Source organism: Monodelphis domestica, chromosome 1, assembly GCF_027887165.1.
Source record: "Monodelphis domestica isolate mMonDom1 chromosome 1, mMonDom1.pri, whole genome shotgun sequence".
NCBI lineage: Eukaryota > Metazoa > Chordata > Mammalia > Didelphimorphia > Didelphidae > Monodelphis > Monodelphis domestica.
The window spans coordinates 519,847,706-519,871,427 of record NC_077227.1 but is presented as its reverse complement, the minus strand read 5'-3'; the positions used below and the strand labels follow the sequence as shown (position 1 = coordinate 519,871,427).

At 37.5% G+C, this 23,722-nt stretch overlaps 1 protein-coding gene across 1 annotated transcript in view; it reads left to right on the top strand.

Moving 5' to 3' along the window:
• ALK (ALK receptor tyrosine kinase) overlaps positions 1 to 23,722 on the top strand; it is a 1,130,668-nt gene that overhangs the window by 569,160 nt on the left and 537,786 nt on the right. The window contains exon 6 of the mRNA XM_007476029.2: positions 3,409 to 3,610. Coding sequence (XP_007476091.1) covers positions 3,409 to 3,610 — 202 coding nt within the window. The remainder of the gene's footprint in view (positions 1 to 3,408; positions 3,611 to 23,722) is intronic.

The window sequence follows — 23,722 nt, the reverse complement described above, 5'->3', positions numbered from 1 at the left end:
TACATTCAAATACAAACATTTTTTATTTAGCCTTTCCCCCCTCAAAGGGCACTCACTTTTTTCCAGGTCTTTGCTACTATAAAAAGGTTATTATCTTGCTTCTAGGATAACATGTACATACCTATGTTTAATTTTAGATCACTGCATTATGTGGCTTCATCTGGCCATTCCATTCTTATACCATTCTTACTATTATTATTAGTTATTACTTCCCCTCCTACACACTAAGATCCAGCCAAACAGTTTTCTTTATGACCCCCACAATCAATATTCCATCCTTTTTCCCAGTGCCTTTGCACTTGCTATAACCCATGCCTGGAATGCACTTTCTCCTTTCTATTTAATAAGATCTCTCTCTCTCTCCCTCTCTCTCTCCCTCTCCCTCTCTCTCTCTCTCTCTCTCTCTCTCTCTCTCTCTCTCTCTCTCTCTCTTTCTCTCTCTTTCTTTTCTTTTAAGATATAACCCAAGAACCATCTTCTTCATGAAACCTTTCCTATTCCCCCCCAAATGCTAATGCCTTCCCTCCCAAATGAATTTGTATTTTACTAATATATATATATATATATATGTGTGTGTGTATATATATATATATATAAAATATGTAAACACCTTTATTTTAATACATGGATATATATTGTGAGCTTGTCATTTTCCCTATTAGATTGGAAACTCATTTGCAAATAGGGATTGTTTCATTCTTTGTATTTATATCCCAGGTCTAGAATGTGCTTGGCATATAATAGGCACTTAATAAATACTTGCTAATGGACTAATTAGGGATGGCATTTTCCTCTTCTTTTTGGCTTTCTTGAAGTATACATACTTAATAGTGAGATTGCTATATCAAAAAGTAGAAACAATTTAATGACTTGAACAATCCTTTCCCCGTGTCAATTTCTCATTCCACCCATCCCTCATGTCATCACTGCTTCTGACCTGTTTCACATCCCCTTTTTACCTTGAAGGAACAAATCTCTCTTCTCCTATGGCTTCTCTCCTATACATGTTGTCTTCTCTTATTAGTAAATAGCTCCTTGAAATCAAGGACTGTATTTTTTTTTAATTGCATCCCAAATGTTTCATCCTGAAGTTGGCACAAAGTAAGAGTTTCATAAATAATTTTTAATTCACTTATAATTCCAAATTGTTTTTTTTTTTAAATGATGGTATAACTCCATTAGTTTACCTGTCTTCCCACAGCCCCTCCAACCCTGACAATTTCCACTTTTTTATAAACTTTGCTTTTCTGAAGATATGAGGAGAAACTTGGGAGTTGTATTAATTTAAATATCTAGTGATTTGGAGCACATTTTTCATATGGTTGATGATAGTTTGCAATTCTTCTTTTAAAAACTATTTATATCCTTTGACCATTTATAATTCTAAAACTAGTTTCTCTCCAAGAAGTCTAATCTTTTTGGAAGCTTAACCGAGTGCCAATTCAATTAACTGAGGGCCAGAAAGTTTATAGGTTTATAACCAGACTTATTGAACATTCTTTATATGCTCTGCCTTCCAGCCAGGCTATTGGTCTACTTGTTATTTTTCATGTATGCCATTTCCCATCTCCATGCCTTTGTACTGAATCTCTCCTATTTTCAAATTATGTTCTTCATCTCTGCCTCTTAGAATCTCCATTATCTTTCAAGGTATAGCTCAAGTGCCACCTCCTGTATGACGATTCTCTGCCGCACTCGGGTTGTTAGCCTCTCTCCATATTACCTTGTATATATTTTTATTTTGTATTTACTTAACTGTGTTCCTTTCCCCAGAACATTGCTATTTTGTCAGTAAATATCTACTAAGTGCCTACTATGTATCAAGCACTGAGATAGGTACTAAGGCAGTGGTGACAAACCTTTGAGAGTCTGAATGCCCAAACTGTAACCTTCACACTTCATGTGAGCTCCTCACCTTACCCCTTGTCAGGGGAAAGAGGAAGTGCTCCCATTGGGCTGCTGGAAAGAGCAGTGGGTGATATGAGAAATGTCCTCAGGTGCATGTGGAAAAGGGGAAGGGAGCAGTTCCCCCTGGCTTGCCTTAGCGGGCATACCATAAGTTTATTGACACAGCACTAAGGAGTCAAAGAAAAACAAAAGTGCCTGATGTTAAAGGGTTCAGTATCCAATAGGCTGCAGAAAACAACTATGTGAAAACAAGCTAGATGCAGGATAAACTGGTGATAATTAGTAGAGGGAAGAGGGCTAGCATTAAGGGCGATATGAAAAACTTCCTATAGAATGTTGAATTTTAGTTGAAACTTGGAAAAAAAACAAGGTAACTAGGAGGCAGAGATAAGGATAGCTTTCCAGCCAAAAGAGTCAGCCAGTAAAAATGCCCAGAACTGACGGTGGAACTTGTTCAAGTTCGTTGCCCACATAAAATTGTTTCAATGCATAAAACTTCATCAAGAAACATCAAGGAGGCTAGTGGCACTGGACCAAAGAGTATATAGGGAAGTTAAAGAAGGTGAAAAACTGAAAAAAGGAAAGGAGAAAAGGTTATGAAAATATGGAAAGCTTCATAAATTTGCTTATAATACCCCTTAATGTTAAAGACTATCTTTCTAGTTCAAGTGCCCAGAAGACCTGGTACATAGTAGGTAATTAAGAAGTGATTAATGAAAGACTTACATGTGGATTTAGACCTCTAAAAGATTTCAAAAGTCATCTAGTCAGGGTAGCTGGCCAGATTTGGAGTTCAGAAGACCTGGATTCAAATGTGGCCTCAGACACTTTGTAGTTGTAGAACCCTGGACAAGTCACTTAACCCTGTTTGCTTGCCTCTTCTGTATTGGAGGAAAGAAAGAAGGGGGAGGGGGAGGGAGGAAGGAAGGAAGGAAAAAAGGAATAGGAATAGGAATAGGAATAGGAATAGGAATAGGAATAGGAATAGGAATAGGAATAGGAATAGGAAATTACAGTCCAGAGTAACTAAATGAATTTCCTAAGGTCAGGGAACTGCAGAGTTAGGACTGGAATCTAGATCTCCTGACATTAAGACCAGAGTTCTTTTCTCCGCATTATACCTCCCAATGGTATAGGATCCTACTTAATGTTAGTTCTTTCCTCTGTGATTTTCTCCAGTTAATTATACATATATCTTATTTGTACAAAGTTATTTACATATTATTTTCCCCATTAAACTGAGAGCACCTTAAAAGCAAGGACTGTCTTTTGCCTGTCTTTGTATCCCCAGCATTTGGCACAATGCCTGGTATATAGTAGGTGCCATAATAATAATAATAATAATAATAATAATAATAATAATAATAATAATGTTGACTTGATGTGGCAGAACTGAATCCTAAGTCTTTATACTCTATAACTATACTAAGTACTTAGCTCCTATTAGTTCTAGAGTCTGGGCACATCCTAGAACTCAAATCTCATTATTTTTCTTTCTAGGTTCTTTCCTTTTCCTCAACACATCAGAAAACACCAAACATACCATTCTGAGCCCTTGGATGAGGAGCAACAGTGAACACTGCACCATGGAAGTGTCTGTGTATAGGGATCTCCAAACCTCTGGGAGATACATGGCCCAACTCCTACCACACAATGAAGCTAGGAGAGAGATCCTGCTGGTGCCAAATCCAGAGACATATGGGTAAGTCTATACTTTTATTCAAACCATTTTTTAAAACTAGCTTTTGGCATAAGTTTTCCAGGGTACTTAATTCTACATCAAATAAACAGGGCTCATTTAATGGAGAAGGTTCAGATTTGGACCATTACTATAGACACTCCCTTTGGGGGGGGGTCACTACAGCTTGAGTAGAGATTGAGGGGGGTTCTTTTTAACCTCATTGGCTGATGGATTTCCTAAGGTCAAAGAACTAGCTATTAGAGTAGGCAATTAATAACATATTAATTGGCATATATTGACCCAAACCCAGACAGAGCCAGGAAGGCAATAGCTAAAGGGAATATTCAAAACAGAAATTAAAGTGACTTATTACACTAGATTCTGAACTTTCACAAGGAAAACCTCAGGAGGAGGAAAGAACTCTGAAACATCTGAACATGGATGTAATGGGTATCTAGGAAGCTTCCACAAGGTTCAGGGGTAAAAAACTAAGCTGGAAGTCACACTAGTGGGACTTCAGCTTTCCTCCTCAAGTACTCTCTTAGGCTCTGCTAATTCAGCAAATATTCTTATAGAGCTTCATCTGAGACCTCTAAGGCTCCATAAAATACTCCAGTTATATGTAAGACCCACTTCAGCTAAACCTTCTAAACCTGCTTATGTTATTAATTGCTCAAAAGGCTCTGGTATGCATGAGTAAAGTGCAGAGAGTGATGGAGAGCAAGCTTGAGTCAGAATGAAGGATACTGTTGGACGCAGTGGCTTTGTTTTCTCCATTAGTATGTGTAATGACCAGATAATTGACCCTACATTTCAAGAGTGCTAGAAATCTGTTTCCTTTGCAATTAGAATGGAGCCAATATGCAGCCTAAGGGTCAAATACAACTTGCTTCATGCTGGGATATGACCTGAACGAGATTTGTAGCAATTTTGCCCTATTTAATTAGCTAGCACACATGAACTAGCAGGATAGTGTGCACTAACTCCCTCTCAGTGCTATCACTATATAACTTACTTCACCAAGTACCTTGCAAGCAGACTTGGCTAAATGAGAGACACACATTGTAAAAATGCATGCATCTACACGCATTTCTGCTCCTTTGGTCTGATGACTTTGGAAGACATGAGGCTGCTCTAAAGTAGGGCCAGAGAAGCTTTGCCGTGGTTTCTGCTGGGAAAACCAAAATTTCTAGCTTTGATCCTGAAAACACAATACCTTGCAAATACCAAATGCTTAATAAGTGCTTCTTGGAGTAGACTGGATTGGGCATAGGACCTTCTCCTGTCTGAGTAAGTACTTATAGGAAGGGAGACATATCTGCAAACTGATATCTTAGGTGAACTCCATTCTCTTCTGAGGTTATACAATGAGAAAATGTGATTTTTCAGCTCCAAAAGAAGCATATCTGAACTTTTTAGTAATTCCACGGGCCTCATCCCACTTCTAAGGCTTAGTTGGGCTTACAGACTGCCTTCCAGCACAAATGAAATTATGGTGGCCCCTTTTCTCACATGCAACTGGAAATCATTTTACAGCCAAGGGCTTCTTCTCTGAGCATGGAAAGCCAAATGTGCCTCAGCTTTTGGCGGCCTACTGTTTCACCCAAGCAATTACATGGGTTCATATCTCCTTCCAGCACAGCTGCTGCTTTCCATATGGCATCCAGTTTGCAAAGGATTGCACTTGTAAGAGTAGGGATGATGAGGTAGCCAAAGGCTTTGGAGCATGATTCAAGTCCAAAGGTCTTTTATCGAAACTTAAACTATTTATTCTCACCCATCTTTTCATGGCTGATCAGTGTCCTTACCTCCCAATCTGTGTGTTAGCAATATCACTGGCAATGATAGACAGGACTTACCTACTCAAGGGACAACTTATGAGCTACAAAGGTGAATGACAGTGAAATTGGGAAAGGACTTTGGACAATAGAAAGCTTATAAGGATGTCAGCATAGGCTGGCTTGTGACATCTATTTTCTCTAGGTTGGCAGCCTATATGTTAGACCTTTAAGGCTCCAGAAAACATTCCAGTTATGTGCAAGACTCACTTTAGATAAATGGACCAGTTATAGACCAGAATATAGAGAAACTAATTGGCTAAAAAATCTACAAGAAATAATGGGAGGACATTGGTGTGCTCTTGGTGGAGCTGTAAACCAATACAGCCATTTTGGAGAGTGATTTGGAGTTACACCCAGAGTTTTGGAAGTGTGTATGCCTTGGACCCTGAAGTGCCATTGCTGGGTCTGTTTCCCAGAGAAATGGGAGGCAGGAATTGGAGGACAACCCATATGTCCCATAATATTTGTGTTGCCTCTCTTTATGGTGGTAAAGAGTTGGGAACTGGGGGAAAGCCCATAAATTGGGGAGTGACGGAACTGATTAGATAGTGGTTGTGGTAGAGTGCTGCTACACCATGCAAGATGAGGAGGGAAATTATTTTGGGGGACCTTAGGGGAAAGTGCACTGGATGGTGAACAGTGAAGTGAGGGGGGCTGGGAGAGCATTATACACAACCACAGAATTAATACTGGAAGAATAAACTGTGGATGTTGCTTCCAGAGAGTAAATGGAGAGGTGAAACATGAAAGACTTAATTTATATGTACATGTTGGTCTTCCTGACAATATCTTCTGTGATGCAGGGAGGTTAGAGAGGGGCTGGGATACTTGTGGATGGAATTTATTATTTAGATATGAAGAAAAAGCTAACCATATTGGAGATTTGTGGTTTCATTTGTATACTATATTCCTTTGCTCTCTAATGGAAATGCTATTTTGGTTTGGTTTTGTAAAATTTGGAAACATAAATAGATAAAAAGAAAGAATGGAAGGGCCAGAGTAGAGGGAAAACTTGCATAAAGTAAAATGCAAGGTTCAAAGAATCTTGCAAACAAGTGAAAAGAATTTAGTTTCTCCAATTTCACATACCAAAACAGTCTTGTTGAAATACTGAGATAAAAATGACTGTGGACTTTGCCAGTGTCCTGTTGAAGACAGAGTCATATCTGTAGGTGCATATCTGAATAGAGAAATCATGCCAGGTTTTTGGTTTTTTGTTTTGGTTCTGACCTCTGACTTCATTGGAATAGGAACTCCCAGCATAGAAATCCTCTCCACTTATGCAAATTGGTTACTCATCTTAAACTTACAATCTGAGAAACTCTTGGAACATTGAGAGGCTAAATAATTGGCCATGGTAATACAACCAGCTTATAGCATCTGGAGGGACGATTAAAAACCATCTGGCCAACCCCTTTCATGAAGAATTGAGGTCCAGAGAGGTTGCCAAAGTCACATACATATATGTCAGAATCATGTCTTGATCTCACATCTTTCTTAGGTCAGAAAGAAAAAGAACTAAAGCTCCATTCTTCTTCGTCTATCAAAGGGCATTGTAATAGCTGAATCCAAAGCCAGCCCTGAATCTATGATTCCATGATATCTCTAAAATAATGCATATATATGAGTCATTACTATCAACTATTGTATAGTCCAGTAAGATATAAGCTTCTTGGGAATATCATTATTATTAAAGTTATCATTTTTTTTGCCTTTTTATCACTAGCACCTAGCATAGGCATTTACTAAATCACTGTAAAAGTCTGTTGAACAAATGTATGGCACACATAACAACTGATAATATTAAATGACACATATAGAACATTCAGGCTTATTTTAGAGTGCTTTTCATTTATTTCTACCCATTATCTCATTTAATAGGCAGCAGTGGAGAGAATACAGTGTGTGAATTACTTCTCACATGTGTGACCCTCAGCAAGTCACTTAAATGTTTTCTGTCTCAGTTTACTCATCTGTAAAATGAGGCTCATAAGAGTACCTACCAGAAAGAATTATTGTGAAGTTTGAATGATTTAGCATCTGTGAAGTGCTTTGCAAACATTAAAGCATTACATATGTTATCATTATCATCATTATTATTATCAGCAATATTGAAGTATATTATATAGGTTTCATTGCTGTCCTTTATTACTAAGTCTTAGTGAATTTAAGCGACTAATATGGGATCATCTGTCTGAGGCAGGATTTGAACTGGAGTCTTTCCTAATTCCCTAGTTTATTGCTTTTTACCCTATGCCATAGCTTTCTTTCAACATTAGCTATGTTAATTATCAATGCTACCATAGGAAGCCTAGGCAGATCATCTTCCTGCTGAAGACATGGTGCTGAAGAACAATTCCATTGGTGCTACAAGATCACCAGGACCTGGACTTGCCTCTAACAGGGTTCCACTCTCTCCCTATGAGGGCATCTCAGGAATAGGAAAATTTTCTTGACTCTCAATCCAAATAGTTTTTCCTTTTAGTTTAGTGAAAACTAAAAGCAACTCCAAGAATCCAAATTAAAAGGTTGGTTTTGTGGGCTAGACAAGACTGTCATGCTCGCCTCAGGCACAGATCAATAAATGGTGAGACAAGAAGGTGGCAAGCTGAAGGGGTAATCAATAGTCCATTTCAATGTGTTTGGGAAAATTGTCCCTGGGTGTCTTTTGGAAAATCTGCAAGGGCAGAAATCTCACAGAGCAAACAAAGACATTTGCCTAACAGATCTCACTGGAAAAAAAAAGCAGGAACCATTTTCTAATTTATGACATATACTCATGGACATGCCCACGATGCTTGCTTACACTCTATCATTATCCCACTTCTCAGATCAAATTTACTTAAGCTTAAAATCCTGGAATATTCAGCAGTTTACCTCTTTGAAAGATGTAATATTTTTATTTTTATGTCAAAAATCTTAGTATTTAGCCCCTAAAGAGACATGGCAAATAGCCCAAACCACTCTTTTTACAGATGAGTAAAGTGAAGCCTAAAGCGGGTCCCTTCCAACACTATATCTATGTTCTTAAAATCATAGCAGTAGCAAGGAAGAGAGTATGGTTTTGAAATGAGGTCCTAGGTTACCAGGTTAAAGGCTTTCTCCACTAAACCCTTGGTTGTGTTATGTCTTTGGATGGCTTCATTTTATTTACCTTTAATATATAATCCAGTGGGAGGTCTAAAATCATTTTCAGCTTTCAGTCTTATAGTCTAGCAACTGAAGTTCTGTTCATCTTGGTGCATCAAAGTGTGTAGTAACATCTGAGTAATGATGACAGTGATTATTACAAATCTTGCTGGCTTCCTCTCATAATAGGAAATGGTGATTAGGGATTGCTTTTTGGAAAACAACAGTAGGTGTTTGTAGTAACAAAGTGGGAGAAAGTGTAGTAATAAAGCCTTCTGTGCAAAGCTTGACTCAGAAGAGTGGGCTGAGGAATGATAAAGCAGTCACTACGTAGTCCCCAGGAAACCAGGGAGTCGTGAGCTGCTGGTACGAGATGGGAGTTGGTATGTGATGTCAGTCTCAGCATCCTACTAACAGCAGAGGAAAGACAGTAAAGAGAATCACTGCAGCTGCTCCGGTCTTGGCTCTAGAAAAACACCAATGCCTGCAGGAGGCACAGTGGATTTCAATGCACAATTGATTGTCTCTGTCAAAGCCACTTGGTTTTAGTGGTAGCCTTGGAGGGACAGAGGAGATGAAATGCGGGTCCTGGCTACCCATTCATCTGGCTAGAATGACCACCTGAGCCAGGGAGTGCAAAATTAAACACCAGAATGGGGGTAAAAAAATCCCTACTGAAATTTACTGACCTCAACTTGTCAATTGTTTCAAGCCTGAAGAGCTCTGGAGAAGTTTTCTTGGGCTCCTTCTTCCATCACACACTTTTTTCTTGATGCATCAAAGCTCTCCAGTAGCTCAGATTTTATTAAGAATAATCAGCATATCACAGTGGGTGACTGTGAGAATCAGGCCCTGTGGGGGATAGATGTTGCCAGTCATTTGAACTACTATTAGTAAAAAAGACTTCATGGATTGCAAACACTTGGATAGTTCAATAGATGCTGGATACTTAATTTCATTAGAATGTGTTGTCTTTCCTCTGGTACAGGTTGTATCTATCAAGTACTATTTATTTTTCAACATTTACAAGTCGGCTGCTGTCCTAGGTGCTAGAGCTAAACCAAAACCAAAGCCAAAAACCAAGATGAAATAGGCTCTGCCTTCAAGGAGTTTACATTCTGCTGCATTCTATTACCATCTTCAGAGGTCTTCAAATACAGACTGAATGACTGCCTTTCAAATATGTTGCAGTAAAGATTCCCTTTGTATTTTGTTTGGAGTAGATAGCCATCTTCCAACCCTCTGGTTCTGTGATTCTAGAATACTATTTTATATGATTCTTGTCTATATTTTCCTATGAATCTTTCAAAAAAACATGTTTTTTCACTATGCGACAGACCCTATCTCCTTTCCTGGTCCTCTATATCTTCGAGAAAGTGTATTATGCCACCCCTTGTGTATAAGCCACTATTGGTAGTATGCAACAGTTTACATGAATCAATCAGTCAATCAATGTAAAAGCCTTTATTTAATGCTAGAGGCCCTAGGTTGTAGAACAGATAAAGTGTTTGGCTTGGAGTTAGGAATATCTAAGTTCAAATCAAGCCTCAGACATTTATAAGATGTGTGACTCGGGACAAGTCATTTAACTCTTTTTTTGTGCCTTAGCTTTCCAACTGTAAAATGGGAAAAAATAATAGCACCCACCTCACAAGATAGTTATAAGGATCAAATGAAATATGGGTATGCACTCAAGACGTGAAACATCACAGCCCCTCACCTCACACACACACACACACACACACACACACACACACACACACACACACACACACACCCTTCTGGGGGATTAGACAGAGGGGAGGAGGAGAATCTTGCTTCAGGATTATTATAAAAGGCTATGGTTGTACCTAGAAGCCTAGAGAACATTTTTGCCCTGAGCAAGCCACTTGTGTGGGCAGAAACCCTTTTTCTTCCCTTCCCCACCCTCTCCCCCACCCCCCAGTTCCTCTGCTATCTGCTATTTTCTCCAAATAAAGCAGTTTTTCTCTGCCAGCATCTTAAAAAAAAAAGAAATAAAGAAGGCACTTAGCACATTGTCTGGTATATAGTAGGTGCTTAATAAATACCCATTTTCTTCTTTCCTGTGTATTGTATACCAAGCACTGTACTAAGTCCTAGGGAATATAGATTTTTTAAAATTTTCTCTTATTTTTTTAATTACATATAAATATTTTTATCATTATGTTAAAAAAATTTAAGTTCAAAATTCTTTCCCTCATAACCTCTCCTCCCCACCTCATTGAGACGGAAAGAAATTTGGTATAGATTAGACTTCTACAGTCATGCAAACCACATTGCCATATTATCCATGCTAAAAAAACAAGAAACATAAACTTTTAACAGTATTCTTTTATCTGCATTCCTATTCTATCCGTTCTTGGTTTGGAGGTGGTTACCATTTTTCATCATAAGTCCTTCAGAATTAGCTTGGATCATTGTTGAGAATAACTAAGTCATTTCATTCACAGTTGATCATTGTACTATATTGCTCTTACTGTGGCCAGTGTTCTCCATTGTTCTCCTGGTTCTGCTAACTTCCCTTGGCAAGAGTTCATATAAGCCTTCCCAGGTTTTTCTGAAAGCATACAGCTCATCATTTCTTATAACATGATAATATCAAAATCACATACCATAATGTTTGGTCATTCCCAGTTGATAAGAATCCCTTCAATTTTTAATTCTTTGCTATAACAAAAAGCTGCTTTAAACATTTGTGTATATATAGGGCTTTTCCCTTTTTCTTTGATCTCTTTGGGATACAGACCTACTAGTGATATTGCTGGGTTAAAGGGTATGCACAATTTTATGGACATTTGAACATAGTTCTAAATTGTTCTCCAGGATGATTGAAAGAGTTCAACACTCTACCAAAAGTGCATTAATGTACCAATTTTTCCACATCCCCTCCAGGATTTATTATTTTCCTTTATAATCATATTGTTGTTTTTGCTGTTCAATCATCCAGGTAGGTCTGACTCTTTGTGACCCCATGGACAATAATTATCCATGGCATTTTCTTGGTAAGGATACTGGAGTAGTTTGTCAATTCCTTCCCCAGTGGATCTTTTTGTCAGGTAATGATTTGCCTAGATTCACATATCAAGAAAGTGTCTAAGTTTGGATTTGAACTCATATCTTCCTGACTCCAGGCACAGTGTTCTTAACCACTGAACCACAGTTACCTCTTCTGTCATATTAGCCAATATGATAGGTGCAAGGTGATAGCTTGGAAGTATTTTGATTTGCATTTTTCTAATGAATGATTTAGAACATTTTTTCTAGAGATGACTTCACATTTTTCATATGAAAACTGCCTGTTCATGTCCTTTGACCACTCATTGATTGGAGAATGTTTCATATTTTTATAAATTTGATTGGGTCCTCTATGTATATTAGAAGTGAGGCTTTTTGTTGGAGAAATTTGCTATAATTTTTTCCCAAATTTCTTTCTTATAATTTTATCTGCACTGATTTTGTTTATACAAAGGCTTTTTATTTTAATGTAATCAAAAATTATCCATTTTACACCTCATATCACTCTCTTTTCCCTGTTTGGTAATAAACTCATCCCTTGTCCATAGATCTAAGAAATAAATCATAAGATCATAAGAAGTAAAATTTTCTTATTTATTATTTAAATATTTTCCCATCTTTACACAGTTCATCTTCTTTCCCTCCCTTCTTCCCTCCCCTTTCCCAAAAAGCAATTCCACTGGGTTATAATAATGTTATCACTTCATACCTATTTCCATATTATTCATTTTTGCTATGGAACAATCTTTTAAAGCCTAAATCCCAAATCACATACCCATATATACATGTGATAAGTCATATGTTTCTTTGGGGTTTTTTGCATTTCTACTCCAATAGTTCTTTCTCTCCGTGGTGATAACATTCTTTCACATAAGTCTTTCAGGACTTTCCTGGATTATTGCATTGTTACTAGTAGAGAAGTCCATTTTGGACTGTTCTACAATGTTTCACTTTCAGTGCTCAATGTTCTCTTCGTTCTGCTCATTTCAGTTCATTGAGGTTCTCCCAGTTCATCCTCCAGTTCATCATTCCTTGCAGCACAATAGTATTCCATCACCATCATATAATACAATGTGTTTGGCCATTCCCCAATCAAGGGACAACATCCCCCCCCCCCCCATTTTCCAGTATTTTGCCACCACAAAGTGTATGGCTATGAATATTTTTATACAAGTAATTTTCTTTATTATCTCTTTGGGGTACAAACTTAGTAATATTTCTGGATCAAAGGGCATGTAATCTTTTAAAGCCTTTTGGGCTTCCAGAATGGTTGTATTAATTTGCAACTCTACCAGCAATGCATTAGTGTACCAATTTTGCCACATCCCTTCCAACATTTGTTATTTTCCTTTGTCATATTGGCCAGTCTGCTAGGTTTGAGGTGGTACCTCAGAGTTGTTTTGATTTGCAGTTCTCTAATTAGAATAACTTTTCATGTGCTTATTCATAGTTTTGATTTCTTCATTTGAAAATTGCCTATTCATGTCCCTTAACCATTTGTCAGTTGGGGAATGACTTGGTTTCTTGGACAATTGATTTAGATCATCATAAATTTGAGAAATTAGATCTTTGACAAGTAAAATTTCTATGCTCCCCTAATTGATTCATGATATTATCCTTTTTGTCTAAATCATGTACCCATTTTGACCTTATCTTTGTATATGGTGTGAGATGCCCTATACCTAGTTTCTGGAAAACTGTAGTTTTCTTAGCAAATTTTTGTCACATATTGAGTTCTTGTCCCAAAAGCTTGGATCTTTAGGTTTATCTAAAACTAGATTTCTATGGTCATATACTATTATGTATTTTGTACAACACTGTTTCTTAGCTAGTAACAGATTGCTGTTGTTATTTTTATAGGCAGAGTTAAGTTGATTGATTGATTTTTGTAAAAGGGAGATAGTCCCTGCTCTCACAGAACTCATACTCAAATTGGGGAAGATAGCACATAAGCGATTGGTCAGCTACAGGCCAGTTTGAAATACCACAGAGTCCTAAGGGTTTCCTGCTATAGTAGATGACAAGGCCAGTGGTCTTGAGGGCAAAGAGGCAGAGATAATCCTAAGACTAGGGGAACTTTAGAACGTAGTGACAGAACAGATCATAAAGTATGGTAGTCTTCCATCTTAGCAATACTCATGCAAATAGCATTAGAAGTCATTAATATTTTCCCAACATCTGCCCTTTTACCCTCTTAGAGCCTCATTTTCCACATATGTTAAATGGAAACAATACGATTGTACTAATAGGGTTATTGTTTAGAAAGCACTCCACAAACCTTTGAAAGGTTCTATAAGTATGAGTTATTATTACTTCAAAGAGGCAAGAGAGATCTCATTTACTCCTCACATTGGGCAAGGATAAAGCCAATGCTCTCTTTTTTAAATTAAATGTTATATTGAAAACTTAAAATTGAACATCAATGCAACCACCTAAGCTTGTTTAGTGACCATTACAGTTAAATTAATTTCAGTGACTAAAACTGTATAACCTTTTTTCTTTTTTCCCATATTTATTACTCCCCTCCCTGTTCTGCTGCCTAATAAAAGCAGTCCCTTGTAATAGATAAATGGGGAAGGTATACTTCGTCCCACAACTGGGTAGAAGTGCCAAGAAATCTTTCCAGCTTCACCGTCCTGAGAAGAGAGATGTTAGTATTTGGAATTCATATTTACAGATGAACTTCTCCAGTGAATTAAAATACAGATAGCAGCAGATACTGGAGTGACTTCTTGTAGCGCAACAATGATCTTAGAAAATAATGATTTGGGGGCAGTTTGGTAGCTACGTGGATAGAGAGACAGATTTGAATATAGGAGGTCTCACGTTCAAATCTGGCCACAGACACTTCCTAGCTATATGACCCTGGACAAGTCACTTAACCCCAAGTTGCCTAACATTTACTACTCTTGTGTCTTGCAGTTGACACTAAGTAATGATTCTAAGATAAAAGGTAAGGATAAAAAGAAAATAATGGTTTTCATATTGGGAATATTCCTAGTAGTAGAGTCTCCAAAGCCATTTAATAGAATAAGTAACAATCTATAAGCATTTATTAAATTGTTATTGGGAAATTTAATTTGATAAGCATTTATAAAATGCCTACTAGATTTTATTCATTATGCTAGGCACTGGATGTGCAAAAAGAATAAAATTTAAATATTCTCTGCCCTCAAGGAGCTGACATTTTACTAGGAAGATGCAATATGTACAAAACAATATATCAATTATATAAGATCTTGTATACATGACATATACATTACATCTATGTAACAGATCATTTATACATATTATACAAGTGAATATATATAATATATACACCAGACAATTACATATATATTAGACATGATAACATATACATTAGATGTGCTATATATGTTATACAAAAATGCTACTTGTGAAAATACAATATAAAATATATACAAAGCCCTTGTGAAGATTGTGAGCCCTAACAACTGGAGACTTCAATGGCACAATATACTTTGGTGAGATCCAAATGTGACTAAGATATATAGTTCTTTTTTTTCTGTCTTTTTAAAAAAATTTTTTTAATTTTTATTTGGTCATTTCCAAACACTATTCATTGGAAACAAAGATCATTTTCTTTTCTTCCCTCCCCCCCTCCCACCACCTCTCCCATAGCCCACGCGCGATTCCATTGGGTATCACATGTGTTCTTGATTCAAACCCATTTCCATGTTGTTGGTATTTGCATTAGAGTGTTCATTTAGAGTCTCTCCTCAGTCATATCCCCTCAACCCCTGTAGTCAAGCAGTTGCTTTTCATCGGTGTTTTTACTCCCACGGTTTATCCTCTGCTTGTGGATAGTGTTTTTTAGATCCCTGCAGATTGTTCAGGGATATGGCATCGCCACTAATGGAGAAGTCCATCACCTTCGATTGTACCACAATGTATCAGACTCTGTGTACAATGTTTTCCTGGTTCTGCTCCTCTCGCTCTGCATCACTTCCTGGAGGTTGTTCCAGTCCCCATGGAATTCCTCCACTTTATTATTCCTTTTAGCACAATAGTATTCCATCACCAACATATACCACAATTTGTTCAGCCATTCTCCAATTGAAGGGCATCCCCTCGTTTTCCAATTTTTGGCCACCACAAAGAGTGCAGCTATGAATATTCTTGTACAAGTCTTTTTCCTTATTATCTCTTTGGGGTACAAGCCCAGCAGTGCTATGGCTGGATCAAAGGGCAGACAGTCTTTTATCGCCCTTTGGGCATAGTTCCAAATTGCCCTCCAGAATGGTTGGATCAATTCACAACTCCACCAGCAATGAATTAGTGTCCCTACTTTGCCACACCCCCTCTAGCATTCATTACTTTCCATAGCTGTTATGTTAGCCAATCTGCTAGGTGTGAGGTGATACCTCAGAGTTGTTTTGATTTGCATCTCTCTGATTATAAGAGATGTAGAACACTTTTTCATGTGCTTATTAATAGTTTTGATTTCTTTGGCTGAGAACTGCCTGTTCATATCCCTTGCCCATTTATCAATTAGAGAATGGCTTGATTTTTTGTACAATTGATTTAGCTCCTTGTAAATTTGAGTAATTAAACCTTTGTCAGAGGTTTTTATGAAGATTGTTTCCCAATTTGTTGCTACCCTTCTGATTTTAGTTACATTGGTTTTGTTTGTACAAAATCTTTTTAATTTGATGTAGTCAAAATTATTTATTTTACATTTTGTGACTCTTTCTAAGTCTTGCTTGGTTTTAAAATCTTTCCCTTCCCAAAGGTCTGACATGTATACTATTCTGTGCTCACCTAATTTACTTATAGTTTCCTTCTTTATGTTCAAGTCATTCACCCATTCTGAATTTATCTTGGTGTAGGGTGTGAGGTGTTGATCCAAACCTAATCTCTCCCACACTGTCTTCCAATTTTCCCAGCAATTTTTATCAAATAATGGATTTTTGTCCCAAAAGCTGGGGTCTTTGGGTTTGTCATAAACTGTCTTGCTGAGATCATTTACACCAATGCTATTCCACTGATCCTCCTTTCTGTCTCTTAGCCAGTACCAAATTGTTTTGATAACCACCGCTTTATAGTATAGTTTGAGATCTGGGACTGTAAGTCCTCCTTTCTTTACCATGATTTCCCTGGATATCCTTGATCTTTTGTTCTTCCAAATGATTTTTTCTAATTCAGTAAAGAAGTTTTTTGGTAGTTCAATGGGTATGGCACTAAATAAGTAAATTAATTTGGCTAGGATTGCCATTTTTATTATGTTAGCTCGTCCTACCCATGAGCAATCAATGTTTTTCCAATTGTTTAGATCTAGTTTTAGCTGTGTGGAAAGTGTTTTGTAGTTGTGTTCATATAGTTCCTGTGTTTTTCTCAGCAGATAGATTCCTAAGTATTTTATATTGTCTAGGGTGATTTTAAATGGAATTTCTCTCTCTATTTCTTGCTGCTGAGAAGTATTGGAAATATATATATAAATGCTGATGACTTATGCAGGTTTATTTTGTATCCTGCCACTTTGCTGAAATTGTTGATTATTTTGAGTAACTTTTTGGTTGATTCTCTAGGATTCCTTAGGTAAGATATATAGTTCTTACACTCAAGTATGGCAAGGGGTTAAGAAAGATATTCAAACAAATGCAATACAAAATAGAACACATTGAATGTCTAGAACAATGAGAAAAAAAGAATTAAAAAAGGCACTGGCTCTGGAGTCAGAGAATCTGGGTTTAGATTTCATCTTTGATGTGTGACAAGGAAATCACTTTAAAAGACTGATATATATTAATTTAAGGTCGCCAAGGTCGCAATTACAGCTATGTAATTCCTAATGTAATTCCTAATGTAATTCCTAAATGAAAACTCAAGTCAGCCATCAGCCTTTTATAGAATTTAATTACAAACAGGAGGAAGAAAGGAATTAGAGAGAGAGAGAGAGAGAGAGAGAGAGAAAGGGGAGAGAAGGGAATAGGGCTTAAATACCCCCTCTGTTTAGGCTGGGCCAAAAGGCCCAAGCCCTTAGATAGCTGGGGCAAAGAAAGGAGACCAGTCCCTATTACTCACGTCACCAAAATGGAGAAACAGTCTCTGGGGCCTCCACCTCCAGCTTCCTTCAGAGCAAGCTTCTCAGAGCACCTCTCCAACCACTCAGAGCCAAAACTCTCCCACCAACCCCCAGTCCTCAGACCCCTCTATCTTTAAGGAAACCATCCAAGTTCCCTCCCCTCAGTTCTCACATCTATCAATCACTGTCCATCATTTTCCCTGTGCCAATGGTGGCTCTAGCTTAACCCAGGACCACCCAGAGGTCTGTGGCTTTGCACATGTCTGTTGAAGGTCATATTCTCAAATAATTAAATCTTGATCTTTTGCTACAGCCCTTCCTAAATCCTGTTACCCTGAGTAGGGTAGAGATTGGAATAATTAAATTTTGATCTATGCTGCAGCCCTTCCTAAATCCTGTTAGGACTGAGTAGGGTGGAGATTGCAATTTCCAAGACCTGATTCTGTCATTCCAAGTATCTCCATTGTATCAATTCTAAAATTAATCATGACTCAAAGAAATTCCTGTTCTAGGCTTAAGCATAGGTCAAAGCCCTTTCCATTGTTCAGCAAAAGGTTTCTGTCCTAAAGTAATCTTAAGAAGGGAGGAGGAGGAACCTCCCATGCCAATTGGGTTCACATTCCAATAGCCAAGACCCACTATCAATAGGAAATTTTTCAAGTATGAAATTTCCCAATGGTGAAATTTCCAACATTTATAAGTCTAAGAAATTTTAAGGTTTACAGATGTTAACAACCTAGGTGATGTTGGATAAGTCATCTTACTTCTCTGGTTCTTTGTTTCCTTATCTGTGAAATGAATGGTCTCTGAGGGTCTCCTCTACTCCCAGAACCCTAAATGGAACAAAAGACTTGGAGATTAGATAAGAGAGAAAAACCTACTGAGAAAAGGAATCAGGGAAAGTTTAAGAGTAGAAGGCACTGAGAGGAAGTGGGTGGGCTGGAATGCAAGTCAGTATTGGCATAGTAGGAGGAAGAAGGTTGGTTATTGAGCCTTTTTCCATCCCTAATTTTCTGGATCTATTTTAGACATGGCATTTGTCCTTTACTCCAAATCTCTGTCTCTTCAGTTTTAAAAATGGGAATTTTGTCTGCCACTACAAGAACACTTTTAGTCACAATCACTGCTGGTTCCCTATGTATCTTCACACCATTTCAGGGCTATTGTTTCCAGATCTTTGCAGAGGAAGCTTTTCACTGAGGCTAGAGCAATGAACTTAGAATGGAATTGACCTGAGTTCAAATTCTGCCTTTGATAACTAGCTAGTTGTCCAAGCTTCTCTGAACCTTAGATACTTCATCTGTAAAATGGGGATACTAAGTCAGAGGACAGCTCAAACAAGAAAATGTATATGATCAGGATGATCAGAGGAGTCCTTGTTCTATTAGATTTGCCTAGGCATGTATACTGGTCCCTTTGGGCAAGGACTTTTTGTTGAAGGACTTGTACCTTGTTAAGATAAACCAACAAACTGATCAACATTTGCCAAATAAGAGATTCTATGCCATCTCAACAAAGTATGGGGCCAGAGCATGTGTCCCACAAAAAGGCCACCAACTCAGGGCAAATTCCATGGAAGGTACCTCAAACCATCAGATTATGAGGTTCCACTGATCATTACTTCCAAAAAAAAAAAAACCCAACCATGAAGCCTAGATAAATGTCCATTGTTACTGTTTGTTCAGGCTTCAGGTTTATAATAGCCCTAACTTCCAGAAAGTGGCAAAGTTTAAAAAGAAAGAGGTTGCAAATATTCTTCTGTCTATGTAAATTCAATGGAGTCTGTCCATAAGTTTAGAGAACCTGAATTTCTAGAATAAATAAATTTGGATGGGCCATGATGCCCAAATTCAGCTGAATCTTGTGAATAGAATCATGTGATTTCCAGCTAGTAGAAGCCTTAATATTCTATCTATTCCATCACTCTCACTTTACAAATAAAAAACCTAAGGTCCATAATGATGAAAGAATCTGCCCAAATTTCAGAAGTGGCAAAACTGGAATGGATAGAGATGTTTCTCTGAGATTAGGACCTAGGAACCACTGAAATGCCATTTGATTTTCTCCCCTCATTCTGTATTGGAACTGAACATCAATAATCCTGCAGTTAGGTAGCAACCCTGGCCAGCATGAAAAAATCAGTTACTCCTGCCATTTGGTATCCTTGGCCAAAGTTCTCCATTGCATTCACTTGTATAACAAATGGAAATCGTGATAATGAAAGGGATCATTTATTAAAACTGACATACGTGAATACCAGCATCACCGTGATTTAACTGCAAGATAGGTTTTTTTCTGACTTTCAAAGTCATTTGTGGGGACGACTATTCTCTCTCTCTCTCTCTCTCTCTCTCTCTCTCTCTCTCTCTCTCTCTCTCTCTCTTCCTCTCCATCTATGTTTGTCTTTCTCTCTGTGGTTGTCTCTATTTTTCTCTCTCTTCTCTGTCTCTCTCTCTCTTAGTTAGAATAACACAATAATAACTATACAATAAAAGCTTTCATGTTGAGCATCTTTTTTACTAAGAGGTGGGCTATAGGAATGACTTTTTACTGTGATATTCCCCACAAAAGAGTGATCAGATACTGGATCATATACAACCTTAGGGATCATCTAGTCCAATCTCTCTATTTTATAGTTGAGGAAACTAAAGCTCAGAGAATTTAAGTTAGCTGCCCAAAGTCACACAACTAGTTAACAGCAGAGCTGAGAATAAGCATAACAGAAGTTAATATTTATATAGCACTTGAATGTTATTAATAATAAAGTGGTTGACATTTATATAGTACTTGAATGTTAAAACATAATAACTAGCAATTATATAGCACCTTAAATCTTATGAAGCACTAGCCCTATGTTCTCTCATTTATTGAATACTAACACCCCCTTGGGAGTTAGGTGTCATTATTATCCCCATTTTACAGATGAGAAAATTGAGGCATACAGAGGTTAAATGACTTGCCTAGCTTGTCACACAGCTAATAAAGTTATAAAGACTGAAGCTGAATTTGAATTTAGGTCTTCCTGATTCCAGGCTCAGTGCCACATCCATTGTGCCTCCTGGCTGCCTATAATGTGACATAAAATACATTGCATGAATTAAATCCTTTGAGCCTCATAATAACCTTGCATGGGGAAGGTATGAGAAGTACAAGTATCTCCTCTAGAAAGTGAAGCTCAGAGACAGGTTCATTAATTAACCCAGCATCACAAAAGGTGTCAAAGGTAAAATCCAAACACAGGTCTTCCTAACTTTAAGGGTAGTCTGTTACTCTGCTCTGCCTCCAGCCACTTTGTATGCCTGATCCCATTCTGATGCTCTTTTTAACTCCACATTGCTTCCTTTTGATAGAAGTATTTGACATATGATCATTTGAATGCAATCCCAAGACATGAAACTGTCCCCATGATCAAGCTTTGAAGTTTTAAGATTCAGTCCTAATAAGATCTTAACTCCATATTCAGTCCATGAAGACCATAATGGAAAGAATACTAGACTTTAAGTGAAAGAAACTTTAAGGTTGTGTTCTGGATTTAATAGATTCTAACTGAGTTTCCTTGGGAAAGTCACTGTAGTCTTGTGTGCCTCAGTTTTTCCACCCACAAAAACGGTGAATTTACAACTTTGTTGTCAAGAAAGCACTTTGTAGGTATGCTATAGAGACATGACTGGGGAATCATTGGTTTCTCTCCCCACCAAAAGAGCCAATGGACAATCCCACCTGTGGCCAGAAAGCAGCTGTCAGGCTGCACCTGAACTGTGAAGGTTGTTACTAAACATAAAAGACAATTCCTTTCCTGGCAGTTACAACTTTTACTCACGAATGCCTTCGCTGACATACGTCAAGGAATATAAATGAAAGAACCATCAGCTTCTGCCAGTTTTGACCTTAGAGACTTGACAGCTGAAGGCTTGGCGTTCTTTCTTCTTTCCTTTCTATTTTTTCTCCTTTCTCTATATTTCTTTGTATTTGTTGCTTACTTCTCTCTCCAGATTGTCGGCTGAGTGGCAATGGGACATCTTGCACCTGTAGTCCTTCTGCCTGAAAGGAGGACTTCCTGGTGAATTTCATAATTATCAGTGTCATAGAGAGAGAGCTGCAAAGATGCATTTAAGCAATGCATTTTTCATCTATAAATTAGTCACTGAGCTTCACTATTCCGCTGGAATAACAATAATAATAATAATAAATGATTGTAGTTAGATGCCAAACCACTCTAGTGGAAGAGAGTGCCGAGTGTCTTTGTTGGGTAAATCACCCATTCTCCATCTGCTTTCTCAGTCTGTGTTCTGCCTCTTTTATATGATCATACTTCATTGGTTTGTGTGATGAAATGGGGAATTCTCTAATGACCAGTCCTGAACAGAAGGCTCCCAAAGCTGGCCTTTCAACACCACCATTCATGGGATAAAAGGGATAAGAACTTCCTATCCTAACCATCACCAAGAAAAAATGCCTAAACACCAAAAAACATGCCTGTCTCTGTATTCATGATACTTTATGCAATCTGAGAAGCTGAAGGGGCCTCAGAGGCCTATCAAATTCTATAAATAACTGCACAAGAATCTTCTCCATACTGTACAGGTAGTTATCCAGCCATTACTTGAAATATTATCCCAAAGTCCTTCAGCATTCTTTTTGTCCTCTTCTGGACACCCTACAGCTTATCAGTGTCCTTCCTACAATGCAGTGAGGCAGCTGGTTGTTCAGTGGAAAGAACACTGGACCTGGAATCATTAAGACCTGAGTTCAAATCCAACCACAGATACTACATATGTGATCCTGAGCAAGTCACTTAATTTCTATCTCAGTTTTCTTGATGGTAAAAATGGAGACAATAATACACTTAACTCACAAGGTTGTTGAAAGCATCAAATGAGATAAGAGTAAGACCTCTTAGCAAATAACCCAGCACACAATACATTCTATAAAAATGTTTGTTCCCTTCCCCTCTCTACTCTGCAACTTACAATTTCCTTTAACTGAAATGTCCTTGACTAAATACAATTCTCCAAATGTGTTCTAACCAGGGCAGAGTATAATACAACCATCATCTTCTTTTTGGGAATACTACCTCAATGAAGCTAACTATTACAGTTCTCTCATTTTACCTTATTTTTTCTCACTACCCTATTCTGCCATTAATTGATGTCGAACTTGTGGCCCATTAACACTAGAAGGATCAGATTTAAGACTTTGGGGTAACTTGACTGTAATTTCAAGAGAAAAATTTAATTTATTTAGAAATAAAAAAATTTTATTCTATTATCTCTTTTTCTTTGGCTTATGGATAAAAAAAATTGCACTGCATCATCAGTTGACACAGCTTGGTCCTTCAAGGACCAAATACACTCCCAGATTTTTCTAGATGAGCAGCATTTTAGTTTAATCATACATTCCCTATTTTGTACACCTTGGGTTAATTTTGGAAACTATGTGCAAAATTTTATATTTATTCCTGTTCAATTAAATCAATGTTCTCTTCTTCTTCCCGATACACCTTCTTCAACTCCCACTGTAGATTGCACCATGGTATGGTACACGTTTCCTTCAAGTTCACAAATTGCCTTTAACTCTAATGAGGGAGTTTGGAAGTAAGTAGCATGTTCAGATGAAATTAAGGAAGAGTCTGATTGATAGCTCTTGAATTTAAGTTACTTGATTTAAGCTTCTAAATGAGTTCTTCCCATATTTCCTGTCATTGTCTAATATAGTTCCCTTTTATTATCTGATGTCCTCTAGACCTTACTCCCTAGCTTCATCTAAACTCTTCGTAACCCACCATACTTCCCATAGTCTACATCTAAATCTGTCTTGTTTCTTCTAACCTTCCAAATCTCTGAAGGGAAAAAACCCTCTAACTTTTCAAATTGATTTCATTTAATTTGAAGTAAACAAAAGAAAATATTTTCTTTTCAGCAGATGTTCCCCAGTGTCAACCAGGGTCCTCTGAATTCTACAAATCTGAAATTCCATTTCCTTACCTCCTTAACTAAGTCTGTCTTCATCTAATGCATTCTAAATTGTTTTCCTTCCCACTACCTAGGTTTTACTCCCTGGGTTCTTCAATTTACTCTTTGT